General features: G+C 31.1%; 3 protein-coding genes across 3 annotated transcripts; 1 reads left to right on the top strand and 2 right to left on the bottom strand.

Annotated features, from left to right (window-relative positions):
* Positions 1–1,924: 1,924 nt before the first annotated feature.
* On the bottom strand, positions 1,925–3,322 carry LOC145635331 (small ribosomal subunit protein mL103 (rPPR7)-like). Its single transcript, XM_081686610.1, has one exon. The coding sequence runs from the start codon at positions 3,253–3,255 to the stop codon at positions 2,110–2,112; it is 1,146 nt and encodes a 381-aa protein (XP_081542736.1). The 5' UTR covers positions 3,256–3,322; the 3' UTR covers positions 1,925–2,109.
* Positions 3,323–5,188: 1,866 nt separating this feature from the next.
* On the top strand, positions 5,189–6,027 carry LOC145637274 (transcription factor DYT1-like). Its single transcript, XM_081688743.1, has 3 exons — positions 5,189–5,359; positions 5,490–5,678; positions 5,779–6,027. Exons 1-3 carry the CDS (start codon positions 5,189–5,191, stop codon positions 6,025–6,027), a joined length of 609 nt encoding a protein of 202 aa, XP_081544869.1.
* Positions 6,028–14,429: 8,402 nt separating this feature from the next.
* Positions 14,430–17,657, bottom strand: LOC145635330 (uncharacterized). The gene is made up of 2 exons (XM_081686609.1): positions 17,123–17,657; positions 14,430–14,781 (listed from the first exon to the last, which is right to left on the bottom strand). Exons 1-2 carry the CDS (start codon positions 17,592–17,594, stop codon positions 14,717–14,719), a joined length of 537 nt encoding a protein of 178 aa, XP_081542735.1. The 5' UTR covers positions 17,595–17,657; the 3' UTR covers positions 14,430–14,716.
* Positions 17,658–20,114: the final 2,457 nt, after the last annotated feature.

The raw sequence follows: 20,114 nt of genomic DNA, 5'->3' as shown, positions 1-20,114 counted from the left end.
AACCTTTAGAAGCCAGAGAAAGTAAATCAATTTAACAACATGAAATCAAGACTGCATAATTCAACACATATTCCAATATTCAATGCGGGGTAGATGAACTATTACAACAGATAAAATTTAGCCTAAGCAGTTGCAGCAAGAAGATGATTCAACATTAGAAGTTAACAAGTGATAGCAGAGAAAAGTCACCATACATCATAATACAACATTAGGTGATGGGTAGCCTATATGGACCAAACACCAAAGAGACAAATATTATTTTGAAAAGTCTAGCTAGTTGAACATTCAAAACATCAAGTAAAAGTCATATTTTAATCGCCTATTTGCTTTCCCATTACTATTTTTTAATCTCAGGTTACAATAAAATCCCCTTTTTTCAAGTCAATCCTCACATTATTATGGAATAGAAGTTTACTGTACTTCCTTTCTATTTTGTTTTTAAAAAATTAAGAGTTTTAATCATAATCCATACATTATTAGGAGTTGGAATCATAAAATATCTTTCTGTTTATTAATTAGACTAGGTTATGCTACTGTACCTTTTAAGGAAAAAGTAACGTAATGAAGTACAAAGACAGACAGACTGACAGAGTGAGGGATGTTGTGCCTTCCATACCAGTAAGCTCTATATTATACGAAGCACTTCACCGCTTTAATTAAACTTATGTCACAACAGACAGACACAAAGGCAATTAAGATGCAGGAAGTATTTAACATGGTATACAAGGCAAGAAAACAAAATGTAAACACAGTAAGTAGCAGACCTTCACAACCTGCTCATTGCTATAGACACATGAATCAACTTCACAAAAGAAGTGTTTCACGTCTTCATCTCCACTTCCTTGTCGTATTTGTTGATGAGGTTACCAAATTTTTGTTTTGGAACATTTGGTAAGGTTGCTGGTAGGATCCTCCGATTAGTAGGTTTGGCTTGGCTTCAGGCAAATGACAAGGTGAGCACAGTTAAATATCTAACTTCGGAAGCAACTTTAACTTCACAGTTGAATCAGCATTCCAAAAGGGACACAGCTACTCTTTTAGATTTTCAAGAAGCACAGCTCTTCTCATCATCACCATATCTTCGATTTCAAATTCAGTAGTCCTATCTTTTGTGACCCACTTCATATAAATATGAAGCTCTGTCTCACTGTCTAAGTACTAGCAAGGATCTTACATCTACACTATTCAATTAAATTCTGGGATTAGTGGTTTCTTTTATCACACATTTCAGATACTTCATAGCAATAGGGGTTTTAATCCGTTAACAAGATCAGTTTCTTGTTATAGATACTAGATCTTCAGTTGTAAGACTGTCATATACCACTGTAAGGGACTAATTAATTAACAGCTAAACCTCAGGGTAACTCCATCCCCTTCAAGGAAACATCACCTTAAGACTTCAAGCTATTCAACAACCAATCCCTTGTCCAGCCATACGTAGAGAAAGGAAGGAAGAGAGGTTGAGAGGAAACATAGAACTATAGCAGTGCATTTATATTGGTGAATCATCAACATTTGTATCAGATGTGAATATGTGTCCAACAAATCATTCAAGTATATGATATTACAATTCATGGGTGTTTCAGCTATGTTGAGAAGCACTTATTTAACATTCACTATTTTTACTTCGCCCATTGATCTATAAGTATTACCACCTCCTAATGACAGGTTGGTTCATGAAACAGGAAAAACCGATTTTAAATTTGCAAAGCTAAGGATTCTCTTCATATACGAATTCATAAGTTTTCCAAGTATCATAGACATATATGGTACTATGCACCTAAAAATAAACATGCCCTTGGCACCAGTAAACAGTTTAGCATTAATAGCAAATTAAACAATTTGTCTATAATAGAAAATAAACCATAAAAAAAATACACTTCATATTATAGTATAAGAAGTATCATAATAAGGTCAATTTAACTAATAATGAAAATATAAAACAGCTTATACTATAAATAAGTAAAGATAGTAATACCTTTTTTTTTTTTTGGTTAAAAGATAGTAATACCTGATTCACTACTTTTATTCAGCATCTTTCAACAGAGCTAAGTAACAAACAACTTTGATATAATTACCTGAAACATAACACAGGGCAGGGAATCTATATTAAGTATCAAACTTAGGCATATTAAGGCTGTTATAACAAGAATATCTACTATCCTTTCCAAGTTTCACCAATATCTCTGCTTCACTGATGTTGGACTGCCTCACTAACCCATCAATAACCTTCTGAATCAAGCCTCTCTCATTCAATCGACAACGACGATAAAACAATAATCTACACAACCGAGAACCAAAGCGGAAATCTTTGTTACGACAAGCATATCTTAACAATGTAGAAAATGTCAGACGGTCTGGTGGACACTTGTTTTTCATCATTTCATCAAACCATTTTATGGCCTCCTCTAAATACTTCCCATCCTTGCAGAAGCCACTGAACAAAATATTATAAGTGTAAACATCAAGCTTCAAACCCTTGGACAACATTTCCTGAACAAAGTCCACTGCATCCTGCATCTTTTCTTCTAACACCAATCCTCGTAATCTCGAATTATAACTTATGATATCAGGAACTACATTATACTTATCCATCATACTCCACAGTTTCTCACCCTCCAAGAACCTTAATTTCCTGTAGACTGCATCAAGCAAGATATTAAAAGTGATCAAATCAGGCCTTAATCCCTCTTTTTCCATTTCATCGAGCAACAAAAGAGCGGAATCCAAAGAACCCATCTCACAAAAAGCCTTGATCACAGTATTATAAGACACAACATCAGGCTTAATTGACAACTTCCCAGGTAATTCACGGAAAAACCCATCAACCTTATCAAATTTCTTCGAATTAACACAAGCCCCCAAGAGGGCATTGTAGGATAACACAGTTCTTTTACAACTTAGTTCAGGCATTTCGTCGAACAGTTTATGGGCATGATCAAACATGCCTGATTTCCCATATAAAGTAATTAAACGAACAGTAAACCCTTCATCAGTAATATCTTTGTACTGCTTTTGATCTTCAAGTATCTCTTCGATCAAACTGAAGCTCTTGGTATTGGCTAATCGTTGAACAGTGTGTTCATAAAAGTTGGTTTTTTTACGAAAACTGGAATTCTGGGTGTGTTTTTTGAAGGCTTCTGCAACCTTTTTGACATCAGCTTCTTTGTAAACGACCTTAGAAATTTTGGTTACAGAAGATATGGCCGAAGATGAAGAAAATGCTCGGCGAAGGAGGAGAGAGATTGAAGACATTGGAAATGGCGTGATGAAAAAAGTGATAGCAAAGCCAAGCAGGAATTTGTTACTGTATACACTAGTCTATTTTAGGCGCCATAATACATTAATAACTTTACCCGGCAAAATTGACCGACTATTCATTTTTAAAATTATATCCAATCTGAATACGAATCCAAGGAAATGTACTCGTAGTCTGGTAAACAAAATCCCTTGATCCAATATTTTTGACCCCAACTGAAGTTGACTTAACCTAAACTACTCGTACCAATTACTTGGTATTTTAATTTTCACCTATCATTAGAGAGGTGACATTCAAACCATTCAAATCGAATTCATATCGAGTCAATTTGGGTTGAGTCATTTTCAGAAAAGACTTGTTTAAGTTGGTTTCAAATTAGAGTTGGACCAATTTTGATTCTATTATCAATAAGTCTATATCGTATCATGTGATTTTGGGTATAATTTGGATTTGAAGTCGGATATTTTGGGACGGATAATTGAGTATAGGTTAATTTGTCATGTTTAGATATAAGCTAAGCTGTACAATTTATTTATATTGAATTTTTTTTCAAAAAAAAAATGAAAACTAGTTATCGAAAAATGGGCTTGGGGTCCAAGTCTATTTGGACTAATTATTTCATTATTTGGGTTGGGGTGTAGGGCTTTAGAATCATTGTGGAATGGGCGAGTACACCAAGCCTTACTTGGTAAATGCATGACTCGTAATCTCGTATTAGATAAAAAAAAATCGGATCGGGTTAGGCCTTTACACAATTTCTCCTGCGCAAACCGATAAAAAAGTAGCATGCTTTTTGGACTTTTTTCAGGCCGAGATTGGGTTTTTAATTAGAAATGAGCTCAAATCCACCCTATTTTTAGACTGAATTGGGCCGGGCTAGTGGACCAGGATGTTGATTATCTCTAGTAGACAGCAACCAAGCTACTGGCTGGCTGACAAAATCTAGTAGACAGCAACCTACACTGCACTAATAACAAATTAACAACTAATTTCGCTACTGGCTGGCTGGTTGCAGGTGTACTAAATAAATGACATCCAATTTGTACAGTGTACTAATTATTGATTCACTGAATATTTCTATGTATGTTTTGTACTAGTGATTGTTGTACTTAAATTATGTATAAAGTGTATACAATAACATTATTTTTCAAAGTTTTTCTTTGACTGCAATTTTGTGTTATTTGCAACGGTTATGATCGATATGGTTAGTGGCATGTGCAAGCTAAGAAACAGAAAATCTTTAACAAAATATCCATCAGTTCATGAACCAAAAAACATCACATATTCTCGATAACTTGAATAGTTGTGAGGATCAAGGAGTGGAGCGATGGTTAGTCCTTATATCTCCCCCTAGTGTGACTGGGCTGGAATTCGATCCTGATCACCCCCACGGCCTCACCCCTCCATATTACAGTTCAATGAGACATTTTGGACGAATATACAAATCTCTAGTAATTAGACTTATAATACCATATTTAGTTCGAATCGAATTCCGTCTATGTAATGGAGCAAATTGTTTATCAAACACTGTTTAGTTTTATTTAAAAGAAACGACACAATTTATCTTTGTAATGTTACCTACGTATCACACATTACATTGTTTATTGCACCTTAAACATAAGTAATAAAATTAAGGCCAAAAGATCTTAAGCTATACTATTTACATGTCAAAAGCTGTTAATTTCTAACTCAGGTGCTTTGATTCTGTTAGGAAAGTACATATGATGAAGTTTTTATCTCTCTTTCTTCTCTCACTCATCATGCCAAATTGCGCCTTTTACCATCCAACAAGTACTTAACAACCTCTAACAATAAAGATTCCCTCCAAATTAATTAACTACCTATATATATATACATACCTATTATTATTGTAACTTAGGTAATTTATTAAACCCTCTTCAAAAATTAAAACCATCTATCAAATTTGACATGGAGTTTTCATATGCTTCTTCTGATGTTGATAACGACAACGATAACGATAACAACAACAATGATGATTCTAAATTCAAATCCAAGAACTTAGACGCTGAGAGAAGACGGCGTGCCAAGCTTAATGACCGCCTTCTTCAACTACGAGCATTAGTCCCTATTATCACTAATGCAAGCATCTACTTCTTATGACTCTCACAAATTATGCCTTTTTTATTTCTAATACTTATTAACTCGTCTTTTCTTAATCAAATAAGATTTAATTTATTTATTACTTTCATTTTTTGGTTAATTTAATTAGATGACCAAAGCATATATCATTAAGGACGCGATTACTTACATTGAAGAGCTTGATAGCCAAGTAAGCGAGCTTAAGGACGAGCTTCTTGAACTCGAAACTCGTTATCCTCCTAGAGAGGAGATTAAATCATCTATCAAAGACGAAAATAAATTTGCAGCAAAAAAAGACATGAAGAATTATGGAATTGAGGTTTGTTTGCATACTTAATTAATTAAGTACGTACAAATGTACATAATAATTAATTAAGTACTTTCTAATTAACTTTTTTTTTTTTTTTTTTTTGTGACAGCCTGAAGTGAAGGTGAATCCCATTGACGATAACAAAGTATGGATAAAAGTTGTGTACGAGAAGAAAATGGGAGTATTTACGAAATTAGTCGATGCCATAACTCGATTAGGGTTAGAGTTTAATGACACAAATCTTACCACCTCTAATGGAGCCGCGGTTATTAGTTCTTGTTTAGAGGTTAGAAATATTAAATCAGTTCAACTTAATTTAAATCAAGTCATTTTTAAGCATGTTTCTTTGTTAATATAGCTTAATTAACTTTGTTCTACGCTACATTCCTAGGGTATGAACGACGTTGAAGAGACCGAAGAAATGATAATGAGTGTAATTAGCAGCATATGAAGAAATAAAACCATGGATTAATTGATGAATTAAATGATTTTTTATAATATAGTTTCATACTTAATAATCATCAAGAGCTATATATTTTTATTTTCATACATAATGTGGTCAAAAAGGTTTATATTTGTGAGGGTGGGAGAAGAAAATAGTAAAAGCATGCATTATATTGTGTTGTTCAATGATTTTATTCTATTCTGAAAAGAAAATCTATTATTTACATCATAGTAATTAAATGTACTTACTTTTGACAATTCCTTGAATAGTTGCAACAATAAATTGTGGTATACGTTCTTACTTGAATATCCGTACGTATAATTTTACATTATAAGTTTATATATAGTATGCTTATTGTTAAGAATTGTACCAACATGTAATGTGACTTCTATCATATTTAATTTTTAGCTAGAACTATTATTCAATTTGTAGATTATACTATTATACATGACTACATGAGGGCGGTGCATTATGCTTTCGAGTTTTGAATAATGTTCTTTATGTTCATTATATACATACATGCATCATGTTGGTTTTTTATTTCATTCATCCATGTTCTTTTATTATATGTTGCGAATTTAAAAGTATAATGGTCTTTAATTTAATGAATGAATATGAGATGTTTCATTATTGAATCGTATGTGCATTTATAAGCATCATGTTGCTGTATTGCACACTTATGCAAAATATTTTACCAATTTGTTGCACCAATTGATAAATGATTGATGCATACCTATTACTTTGTCGAACTTCCTTTTTGTCCCAATTGTGTATTTTTATTTATTTTTTTTTTTACAGAAATTAAGGAGAGTTGAACAATACAATTTTTTAATTTTTATTTTTTTTGACAAATGAACATTACAAAATTAATAATGACTTAATTTTAATTAAAGAAAATTTGGTCCCGTGATTTTTTTTTTTTAAAGGTTGTTCCTCGTACATAAATTGTGTTCCCCATGTATTAAAACTTCATTATTAGGCATAGTCTTTGGGAGAAAGCTAACAAGGTCACATTTGTCAATAATAATAATACTAATAATAATAATAATAATAATAATAATAATAATAATAATAATAATAATAATAATAATAATAATAATAATAATAATAATAATAATAATAATAATAATAATAATAATAATAATAATAATAATAATAATAATAATAATAATAATAATAATAATAATAATAATAATAATAATAATAATAATAATAATAATAATAAGAATAAGAATAATAATAATAATAATAAAAAGCAGTATGAGAGTGTTTTATGAAGTAAAAGGCAATTTTTTTTTTTAGGAAATCAATTTAGTAAAATTGTTAGCCATGAATATGAGTGATCAATTGAAACACTCTAACGTCTTATTCATACAAATTATGAAAGGGAGTATGTGACGTGTTACTGATTTACTGTATTCGCAACAACTCTCAATTCCTTAACTCATTTTCTATAAATAATAGACACAATATTGATATCATATCGAAAATCCCTCAATTAATATAATATTCCCGACGTAAAATTGACCAGCTGAGATTTTGAAATTTACATACAGTTGTAATTCTTGTAAACAACTACAGAAAACCAAATTGTGCTAGACTGCTAGTTACAACTCTTATAGTAAGTAGCAACAGCTAAGAGCTTACTTATAAATTAAAAGATATTTATAAGAAAAGTACACATTATTTATAAAATCCAGCTTTATATTACTCGTATAAGTATAGTACTTATAGTAGTGGTTAGCAAACTCCAAGAATACAGTTGGCAAAATTTGATGCATTCTTTACCGCGTTACAAATTTAAGAGAATCTTATTTGATGCATCTACCACCATTCATCCAATTTTCTGGCGCAGAAACTTGATTATTTCATTGCATGTTTACGGCAACTACTTTCTTGGGCTCACTAATTTATTGGAGTCTTCTTGAATTTTGACCTCCATTATTGTCTAGTCTTACATTACATTAAGTAAAGAAGAGTAGCTACATGCGAGTCGAGCTAAGTGACAAATAAGTCGTTTGGATTGAATGAATTGTAATCAGATCATATTTGTATAATAAGTTTATATTCTTACCACGTACTGGTGTGGATTGTGGAATTTAACCTTGACTATTCCTCTATTGACATTGCATGGATTGATTAAGATATACTTAATATTACATGCTCCTCTACTACATATGCACCCTCCTACAATCCTATTATAGTTTGATTATTTAATATAAAATCGTGATTATATGTTTTTATAATAATTGTCAATTAAGTTTATACTTTAAGAGGAAGTAACTACAAGCCAACAAGTTATTTAAGTGACAAATGAGTTGTTCAGATCAAATTACTTTGATACACGCAAGTTACATTTGTAATTTTGTACACGTGGCGCGTGATGAGTTTAATTTGTATTCTTTCTATTGGTGAGGAACTCAACCTCTCTACATACAATGTCCAACATCAATAATGCTCTACTACATACTCTCCTATACAACAGTGTTATTATTATGTTACATAAACTATTTATTTTATGATATCACTGACATTTGTCAAAAACATTCACTCGTTCAATATTACTTTCATGTCCATATATTTGAAGACCAAAATGTCTGATTCAAATCTAAGTTAAGCTAGTTGACAAATTATTTAGGAAACAGGATCTCATCTCCCCATCTTGCTCTTCCCTTCAACGTTAACTTTTCCATAATTTACATCAAGGTATCTAACGTTGTAATTAACAAGATGCTCTAATAATAATATAGCTAATAATAACAACAATACTTGGTATGATTTCTTTTAACATGGTCCAAATCATTATATATAAACATTATTAATTAAAATAGTACTAATAATAATCAAACAGAGAATTTATAACAAAACCACATGTACCGTCATTCTTTGTTATTACTTGTAATTGTATTGATTTTCGAAAAGAACAATACCACTAATCCAAAATTATTAATTAAGGTGTTTTGTTGTCATTTTCTATATAATAATGAATTGTCATGTCTTATTACAGCTTTCAATTATTTTATAACCAACACTTTGGGAACATTAAAGTAACATTATACCAACCTTATTAAATACTTATAAAATCACCACCTCAGACAATATCTAGGGCCATAACTCGTCCTATGGAAATACTCATACAGTCATACATATATATTATATACATACCCTTAGCTTATTAACTTAGTCTCTCTCAATCTAATTACTCCCAAAAAAAACTTTGAACTTTTCATACAATCCAACAACATTATTCATATACCATCCTTACTAATTTTAGCTAGTAAAATGGGAAGATTTATTGTTCTTATATCTTTCATGATCTTGGTTCAAATGTCAAGTTCCATGGCAGTGTCTAGGATGCAACTATTACAAAGAATACCGAACCCGAAACCGGCTTTTCACGTTCAAGTTCCAGCTTCAGCTCCGGCAGTATCAAGTATTGGTGATGTACAACACATAAGGTTGGTTAGTCGACACCACGATATCCCTATGGGTGGCGATGTTATCCTTGGAGGATTCGCTTTCGCTTTTGTTGCTGCCATTGTTTGTTACATTCGTGTTACTAGAAAAGATCATACTAAGAATATTAGTCCTGAGATTTTTGAAGCTAAACTTTGAATCCATTACATATATGTTATATGTATCTTCCCTCTCTTTTTGTTCTTTTGATCTTTAATTTTGGTTATATGCTTGAATACTTAGAATCAAAGAATATAGGATCGGAGTAGATTGTGCTAAGCTAGTCTGAAACTAGAAAGTGAACTATCTTATGTCCGGAATTAGTTGTTACGCTGATAGTGCTAGTCAAACTAGCTTTAGCGTGGTAACTAAATCTAGATGACATAGGTAACTTATCATGTATTATATTGTTCACTATATTGTTAAAAGTAAGAGAGGTATATATAGAAGTATTTGTAAATTGTAATCTTCCTATCATGGGAATTATTGATGATACAAATGTGATTTGCCAAGTGTAATTATGTTTGACTTCTTTGACTTGATTATTATTTCAACTTCGTTCAAGCTCATTTCAATTGCTTGTTATAAGTTCAATTTCTCTTCATTGAAATAATAACTGATACAGTGATACGTAATTAAATTGTATTGAGCTAAGTTGTCCTAGAAGAAAGGATGTTTGACTAGCTTATAAACTTATAAATCTAACTTTTTCACCGAAAAAATCCAAAGTATGAGAGTCATGTTAACTTAATACGAAGTATATATAATTGTTGTCCAATTGATTTAACAGAGAATGGAGCCAAAGAATTTGGATGAAAAAAAAAAAAAAAAAAAAAAAGATTTGGTATATAGAAGGATGTGTTGAATTGGAGGGAGTTGGGACAAATGCACATGCATGAAAATTAAGGAATAATAAGGGGGCCGATTCTTCCCCCGGCCCACTTCCAAAATTGTAATGGTTACCAAACCTAATTAATGCTAGTAGCTAGTGGCCGGTTCATGAGAGATTAGATGTGTTAAAAATTGACTCAATTTAAAATCAATCTAAAAAATAGATTTAGATTTTAACTTGTATGGAAATAATAAATTAGCATGACTTGAATTTATAAAAGATTCAATCCCGTCTGACCTCACCAAATATAACCCAAATTGACACAATTATGAGAGATGCGACTCATGCGAGACAATTTCTAATCATGCATGCTATCTATCTCATCCATGATTGTTCTATACATAAGTTTACAGATTTAAGTACTATTAGTGATAAAGAGATATCAATTCATTTTTGGTTCGAGATTCTCATCACTGTCATACGAATATATTTTATACATACTATTTATAATTTGTAACATCTATGAGGTTTTTACCACATCATAATGTTAACATAAAGTTTTGTTTATAATCTGATTGAAAAATGAACTCAAAAAATTACATGTTACCTTTGTGGCTTTATTTCCTATAAATTCTAATCCCCCCCTCCTTTCAACCAAATAAGGCCTTAAATCGCTATATCCCGTTTAAAAAAAACATTATTAAGCTATAAACATAAAGACTCTATGTATACTTTCTCATGATTTCTTACTAGCAAGTTCGAATACTTACAAGTTACAAGTTATAAAACAACTCAACTCAACAAAAGACACATTAATTATCTCGTGGAAAATCGAGCATATAATTACCAATACACCCAAATACCATCAAATACCAATCACGTTTATAGAGAAGCAAATTAAGTTGTTATCCAAATCGTAAATGTTACGTTAATGGGCTATTGCATTAGTGACACTATGTGGTCCGAAATTCCGAATCGTAAATGTTACGTTAATGGGCTATTGCATTAGTGACACTATGTGGACATACATTATTCCTCGTACTTCCTCATCTTGTATTCCACCCTATCTTTTATACTACCTTTGTTTCATATATTTTTGCAACTTTTGCCAAAAATGGATGCTACACATTATTTGCAACTAATGTTTTCTTTCATGTTGTCATTTTTTCAATCTCTATTTATCACATGTATTCTTATTTTTTTTCTCTCTATCTGACACTCACAAATAAATTTTTCCTAAAAGTCCGTGCACCTTTCAAAATTACAAAAAATGTGAAACAGACGTAGTATTAAGAATATTTCCCGTGAGAAGGGTTCCTAATACAAGTATCTCCCATCCCCTCTTGAGTCTCCTGACTCCTCTCCCTTTTTCTTACCTCTAAAAGAACTAAAATAGAAAGGGAAAAAAAGAAATTGAAAGAAAAGACATGAAAGTGACAAAAAACGATACACTTGAGAGCTGAGGCCCGTTTCTATCAGGCCCCATTGGGCCCTGGACTAGTTGTAGTGTACGCTAAAGAACTCAATCAACTACATGAAAATTGATTGAGGCCCACTTATTGTCATTATCAATGCCACCTATGTCAACATGTCCAAAGTCAAGACTATCCGCATTTCACGATTATGTGAAAACTCCTCCTTCCCCCTTACCACAAAATTGCTTGTGTCATTGCTATCAAAATTATAAACTCTTTGTGCTATATTGTAACATTAATTTTGTTCCTTTGTTTAATAGACGATATGATATTGTAACATGGCTGATATTACGGATTATTCTATGTTATACAGTAAAAAAAATATAAGGTATATGTTAATATTAACTATCGTTTCAAGGAATATTAATATGATATTTTAAACATTATGAATTTATGATCATTATGAACATCATAATTAATTATGGAGCAAAATATAGTAAGGTCAAAACTCACAAATCACAATCTTGATATCTCTGATTATGTATTTATAACCCTAATTTTAACTTTCAAGCAAGCTCAATTTGAGATTTGTTTGTCTCTTTCTATTATACTTAGTTATCTTTATAAAATAACTCAATCTCCACATCATTACTTTCATAAACAAATATATACCTAAAATATAAACACAAATTCAAGAGTTAAATGTATATATCGTTCCTATTCATTTCTCACATTCTAAAAATGAAGTAATTGAGTAATGCAAAACGTAAATTATAATTATTTTAGTTTCTCCCTTCTAATTCATTTTTTTCCTCTTTCGATCATTTTATTATCTCAACCCCTTCTTTTTCAATACAACCCGTACATTGCATTGGTCGAAATACAAATAGATCTCAATTTACAAGTATACATGTGCTTTACTTCGTAAAAAAAAAAGGGTCAATATTGAGTCCAACTTCCCTTCCGACAATCGAAATAAATCATTTCACTTCCATAAAGTCAACAAAGCTATTGATTGAAATTTAATAGGCTACATATTTGTCAAAATATATTTTGAACTTTGTACGTGTATATTCAATTCATTATTCAGCACAAACATAAATTCATTCAATTCAAAGATTTCATGCGATTAAATAGGCTGGCATTCATATTCGATTGCCAACAATGATAATAAAAGACAAGAGCAAAACCAATCAAGTCTTGAATAATTAATTTTCAATACATCTCAATATCTCATTAAATAGTTAGGATCATCCAACACACATGGAGTAACTCTAACTCGTTTTGTCAAGTAGGTAGAGTTTCATTATTTCGAAATTTGATTTGATCTATTACTATTATTATTATTATTATTACTACTACAGTACTATTTTGTTTCTAAATTGTCGACATTTTTTGCTTATTGAGATATAACTTTGACAATAATACATGTACTGTGGATTGTGGAGTATTACAAATGTTGCTATATGAAGAAAAAGTAATAATTAACAACAAAGTTTTTTGAATACCTTAAATTTAGACGAAAAATAACTCTTAAGTGAGATCCATGTGATACGTGAAGCTCTAGTAACAAGATATTTCAATAATAAAAGAAAAAAAAAAGGAGCAAATTTAATAATGGATCCATCTAACATATTAATATATTATACTCCATATATCAATACATTTATAATACTCATTATTTTTGTAACACGTATCATTCTCAATACATTTATAATCCTCTTGCTACAATTCACTATCATTATTCTCAATTTTTTTTTTTACACAACTCCAATTGTTTTCTTCTATTTTCCTACTCTCTTTGCTTTTTACTATTATGATTTTCATACCAGCAATTATTTTATCATTAGATTTTCTAATAAGAACTTAAGTGATGAGGATTATAAGACAAGGAAATTGTTAGAATATATGCAAATACATTCGGTTGACTTTGTATCTTAATTAGTTTGGTCAAGTTATGATTATATTTCAAATTATTGTATATGGGTCCATAAAAAATTTTCATGCATAAAATGAACAAGTACCATAATTAGCGGTATACAATACATTATTTCATGCTCATCCCTCCCTCCCTCCCTCCCTTTTTTTAGTCTCAAAGTATACTAACTTACATGGACGGAGGGAGTGTTGGCTAGTTGATTTGATACATCAAATAAAATATTTTAAACAAGTAATAACCTAATATAGGTCTAATTAATTAAATTGTATCCAAAAGTATTTTAGTGAGTGATGCTGATTCATTTCAAATAGACCCCGATTGAAAATAATATAATAAAACTAATCGTATCTTAAAAAAACATTACTATTTTTTATTATTACATTATAGACTAATTATACTCGGTTTTATTTGACTTATACTCGATCAACTCAATGACTCATTGTCAAAAAATGACCATACACAAATAAAATTCACCCTAAACAACTTAGATGATCCACTCATTTTCCACCTCAATATACACTACTAATCTATAAATCAACCTATATCACTCTTTTATTATGCAAAATTGCTTTTAAGAATTATAAATATAATTAAAGCTAAGGACGTGTCAAATTATGATTTTGTTGTAGTCAGGTGGAGTTGATGCTTGTACTTGTAATTGAGAATACAATCCTAAAAGGAAGATCTATACTCAAATGCTTTAATTTAATCTTTAAAAGTCATTAATCTAAGCAAAAAAGAAGATTAAGCAAGCATAAAACCTTAAATAAACTTTTCTTTTTAAACTTTTCTATGATTTCTTTACTTGATAGAACAAACATTTTTGCGACAAAAACACCAACATTTGATTCTTTCCAGCCCTTTGTCCTATCAATATATAAATCAATGAATTCCCACCTTTTTTTTTTATCAAAATTTGTATTCTTTATTATTATTATTATGGAGAAAATTAGCTATTTGTTATCTCTGATATTGATGGTTATGATCACTCCCCTTCCTTCCAAGTGGCATTTGTATATAAGAACCTGCATTTTTGTATCATAATTAAATAACTATTGTTAGAAATCATAATTTTGGAATTCTCAAATGAGCAAAAGAAAATATAGCACGTCATATATACAAACATAACTAGTCATTCAATATATCACAAGCATAATCTAAACCAAGTAAAAGTCACCTCTTAACAAAATGTCATAATAAGCAAGAAACAATATAGTAGGCTTATTATCTCAACGAAACATTACATGTAACTAATGACTATATTATCAAATTATTAGATCATAACATGGAAACACTACGATACACAGGTTAAGGCAGTACAAATCAATCTCAATAATTGTTCATCGATTAACATATAGAGTTCTAATAATTGAAATACTGTGATCAACAATTTTATGATGTGTACGTTAATTAAAAGCTCAGCTCAAATTTAAATTTTTAAAGTATATTTAATTTCTTCATAAGAAATAAATTTAATGCACTATGAGTAGATTGAATCATGCAAATTAATTATGGATACGGAAATTCAAAATTACTAACTCAACATTCAATTAATTGTTATATATGGAGTATAAATTCATCTTTATATAACAATATTAGTACTCGTACTACTTTAAAACCAACAAGCATATTTTTGATTAAAACATAATTTTATCATATTAATTACTTCTTTGTTAAGGACAAATTTAAAACCTAATGCTAGTTTACAAGTAGTAATATTAGCCCATTGTATATTCCCATAGGAAGTTATTTGGGCCCCACATAATAAAACTGAAAAAAGGGCCCAATGTAAGTGAAGTAATTCACGAGTATAACAACGCAAAATAACATAAACTTGATTATTATTCCAACATTATAATTTATAAACGTTTAATGGTCCCACATAATAGAAAATGGACCAATAGGAAAACAATTATGCACATTATTTTTCACTTGTTAATAAGGCTGCTAGCTATGAGTTTAAAAAAGTTTATAACCATAAAAATGCACATGAATTATTCGTAAATTTTGTGTAACCGATGTTGACCAACCCACATTTTTTGTTTGTGACTAGGAATTATAATTACTTTTAGCTGTCACCCAAATTATTTAAATGTGTCACATTTAATGGTGGTCAAAAGATTTTTTTTTCATAAATGTTATATTGCCATATGTGTATATTACAAAGTATTTTGTAACAGGATAGTTTGATCAACTAGTTTAGTTGATTAAAATTTAAAAAAAGTGATACAATATTTTAAACATGATATTATATATTTAAGTGCGTTTTATATACTTGATTTTCAATAATTTGAAAATATTTTAACTTTTAAAAGTCATTTTGGTTAGCCAACTTATTTTTCTGCACTTGTTTCATCTAAATTTGTTTGGTTTAAATTAAATATATAAGGATCTTGCTAACGAACGCCCCTGGGGCGCTGTTGGATAAGAATTAAAAATACTATCAAAAGTGGTATAAATTTGAATAAGCATGACAAAATCACGAGTTGATCAGTGTAATTAATGTTCATTTTAATTTAATCTTTCTACTTTTAGCTAGCTTATCTAACGCCCCCGGGGCGTTCGTTAGTTTTTGCCTAAGTGTAAATACATTAAATAGCCCTATGATAATATCTAAAGCCATTATTGGGTTTGTAATTAATATAAAAATAAATGAATTTTATTAACCAAACTATTATTTTTAGCACAATATTTTATAGATTAAGTATTGAATAACCAAAATTATAATCTTTAATAAGGTCATCCTAATTTATACTCTCAACTATCATTTTCATTAAGAGGGAAAGCCTTGTTTTAGTGTCTTAATCATACATTTACTTTTGCAACAACACTTAATCAATAAATTAAACTAGGCAAAAATCAGGTGCTATATTAACTCAGTCGTACACCTTTGACTTTAAATAAGAAAAACCTTCAAAAAAAACAAATTAAATACTCGTATACAACATTCAATGTTGTAAGTCGAATAATAATTCACCGTTGTTTTTTTTAATGAATTAATTCCCATGTTCTTCATTAACTTATCTCTTCAACCAAAATGAACTAATAATTGAAATGTATATAATTACTCGTAGTACATTTAATATTTTTAAATGTATATTCTTTAGTAAAATATATTTCACTTAATGACTTAAACCCTTATTTTTTAAAGGTATATATCACACATTTTTTCAATGTTGTCATTTTTTAACCACGTTAAAAAAAAACACATACAAATTTTTTTTTATTTTGTGAGGAAACATATATATTCATTAGAATAAATTAAATCTCAAAATAATGTAATAAATTAATCTTATAATTAATTAAATAAAAAAACATTAAAAATTAAATAAAGAAAAGAGAAAAAAAAGGGAGAAGAATTATTACTATCAGGATTGCAAAATTGAGGATCTTCAAAGATAGAGAAAGCAAGCTGTTTTTGCGCAACGCCAATATCAAACAATATGACACCCGAAGAAGGATCTTGGACGATTATACCCTTAACCGGTAACCATAAAAATAGCTCTTCTTGGCTAAGTCCTTCAACACCATTTAGACCACCAAATGACAGGTTAGCCCTTACCACGGTATCGAATCGAACCAACGTCTCAAACTTAGCCTCACATGGCTCGTCAAAGAACACCTCTAACAAGTCATTTTGGCTAAGTGTGTAGGACTTTACGTTCATTGGAAAGAGCCCTCCAGGGAGGCCACGACTCTTTAGAAGATCGTGTATAGATAGTGAATAATACGATGCGACGACGATGTTTGTCGAGAGAGTAAGGAGGAGGAGGACGATTAGGGGTAAAATGGTCATTGTTTTCATGGTGGTGGAGGAGTAGAATTGAGTAGAAACCATTGCTTCTTTAATTTGGAGATTTTTGGTTGAGTGAATAGAGTGATGAGAAATGACTAATGTGTGGGGGAGAGAATAGGGAGATGATGGGTCGTATATAAAGGGAGGTGGGCTCCCAAATATTATTTGTGAGCCCACCGACCTTCATACACGACCCTATCTAGGAGTCCACTGTAATCGACCCCACGTGTTGAATGACACTGAGCTGTGCCTAGAACGAGCTAAGAAAAAAAAAGTCATGTTGTATCTGGCTTGTATTGATATTTTCATAATCAAACAAAGCCCATTCACAACTCACCTGTCTTGTCAATATCCAATACCTTTTATTTTAATGGGAAATGAAATACGAAGCCCCGTAGGCAACACATATATATGAAGGAAGATTAAAATGAATATGAAGATTTATTAAGCATCGATAACACTAATTAACACATAATTTGATCGCAAATTTTCAAAAATATATCATTTATAAGAATTTATTTAATAGTTATGTGCTACCATAATGTTGTCAGCAGTAGGCTTGCAAATAAGCACTAAATACATTTTCTAATTTGATAAAATTTTGAGAATTTACAAAAAAAAATATCATACATCCTATAGTGCTGATAATGCTTAATAATTATCAATATTTCATTTTTAAGCTTCTTGTATGGGCTATGCGCCCTAATGCTAAGGGCTTTATTTATCATTTTCTTTTATTGAATTAATTGTTTAGGAAAAGACTCATTATCATTTATGATCGCATCGTATTATTCATTATCAATCCATGATCTTCTCAAATTATCAATTATATAATCTTTGTCGTTGCACAGTGTAGCAACATAACTTAAGAAGAACATGGATTGATAATGAGTACGATGTGGTGACGGTGAATTGTTGGTTGAGAACTAGGAGGAGGAGGAGGTAAATTAGGGGTAGAATGGTCAATATGTTCATGGTGATGAAAGATTAGAAGTGAGAAGGAACCATGGCTTATTTGATTTTATTTATAGATCTTTGGCTTAGGGAATAGAGTGACGAGTAATGAGTAGGGGACAAATCGAATAGGAAGATGAGTCGTATATAAAGTTTGGAGCCTTGGAGAATCTGTGAGCCCACAATCCTTTAAACATGATCTCATGTGTTTAACTATTGGTATATGTTTAGAACAGGCCAATTTATACTTTTTTTCGTTTTAAATTAGTTGACACGTTTCTCTTTATCACATTTGTGATTTGTTAATGTAAAAGTTCAATTAAAAACATTTGGGAAATTCTTAATGGTACTCATCAATTTTTTATTATTCTCCATGGTAAACATCAAAAAATCCAATTATCTTTGGTAATCATAAATTTTTAATATATATTAACTATAATATTAATGATGTATTTTGGTAAAAATCTTTAACTAGGGTTAGTTTTATTATTTTTTTAATAAATAAATTATTTAAAAAAAAAAACACCACCCATCCCCCACCCGCCCAGCCAGGTAGCCACCCCACGCGCCATCCCTTCACTGCTCCACGCACGCTCAAACAGCCCCCCGGCGCCGGTGCGCCCAAATCCCTCCACCACGACGCCGGCGCCGCACTGAACCCTCTCCCCTGTCGCGTAATCTTTCCCCCGATCGACCCAATTCCTTCCCCGAAACCCTCTTTTTCCCCGACACATCCCCTAAAACCTAAAACCCCCTCCCCTGTCGCATAATCTTTTCCCCGATTGACCCAATTCGAGGGTTGGAGATGGTTTTAGGAGTGTTTCGTGGGGATAGGAGGTTGCGCTGGTGGGCTTCAAGGGAAAGGAGACGCCGCATCAGGGGAGGGGGATCGCCGGATCGATGATGGGCATAGGTAGAGGCAGCGGGTTGGAGCGATTGGGGTAAGGATTTCGGTGAGAGAGGGAGGAGGTTTCGGGGATGGGTGGTGGTTTAGGGGGGGGACGACGGCTGGGAATGTCAGCACGCCGGCGAGGGTGGGGTCTTGTCTGGGCCCGAAGGATGTGGCAGTAGTGGTGGGCTGGTGGCAGAGAAAAGGGTGGTAGGGATGAAGGTTGGCTGTTGGTGGTGGCTGACTTCATTGAATTGTTAAAAAATTAAAATTAACCTAACCATAGTTAACTTTTAATGAAAAGTTATCATTAATGTTATAAATAACTGTATATAATAATTCATGATTACAAAAGATAATTTGTTTTTTTGCCGTTTACCATTGAGAATAAAAAAAAACCTCAAGAGTACCATTGAGAATTACCCAAAACATTTTTTAATTTTATTATATACAAAAAATTGATTTCACATTGAAACGAATCTAACAAGATCACAAATTACTATACATAATTCTATCTAGAAATCACAAGTGTTAATCAAAACAAAGTTTATAAATAGTGTCAAAATTCAAAATGCGTTATCTAATTTGGAACGAAAGAAGTATGGAAATCAAAATGATTATTGCATTCCCAGTTTTTGTACTCCCTTCATTTCAAAATAAAAGCTTAATTTTGACTTTTTGCACTATTCACATAAGCCAAATGTTAATGATCTATAAAT

Source organism: Chenopodium album, chromosome 6, assembly GCF_948465745.1.
Source record: "Chenopodium album chromosome 6, dcCheAlbu1.1, whole genome shotgun sequence".
Lineage (NCBI taxonomy): Eukaryota > Viridiplantae > Streptophyta > Magnoliopsida > Caryophyllales > Amaranthaceae > Chenopodium > Chenopodium album.
This window is presented reverse-complemented; position numbering and strand designations above follow the sequence as displayed.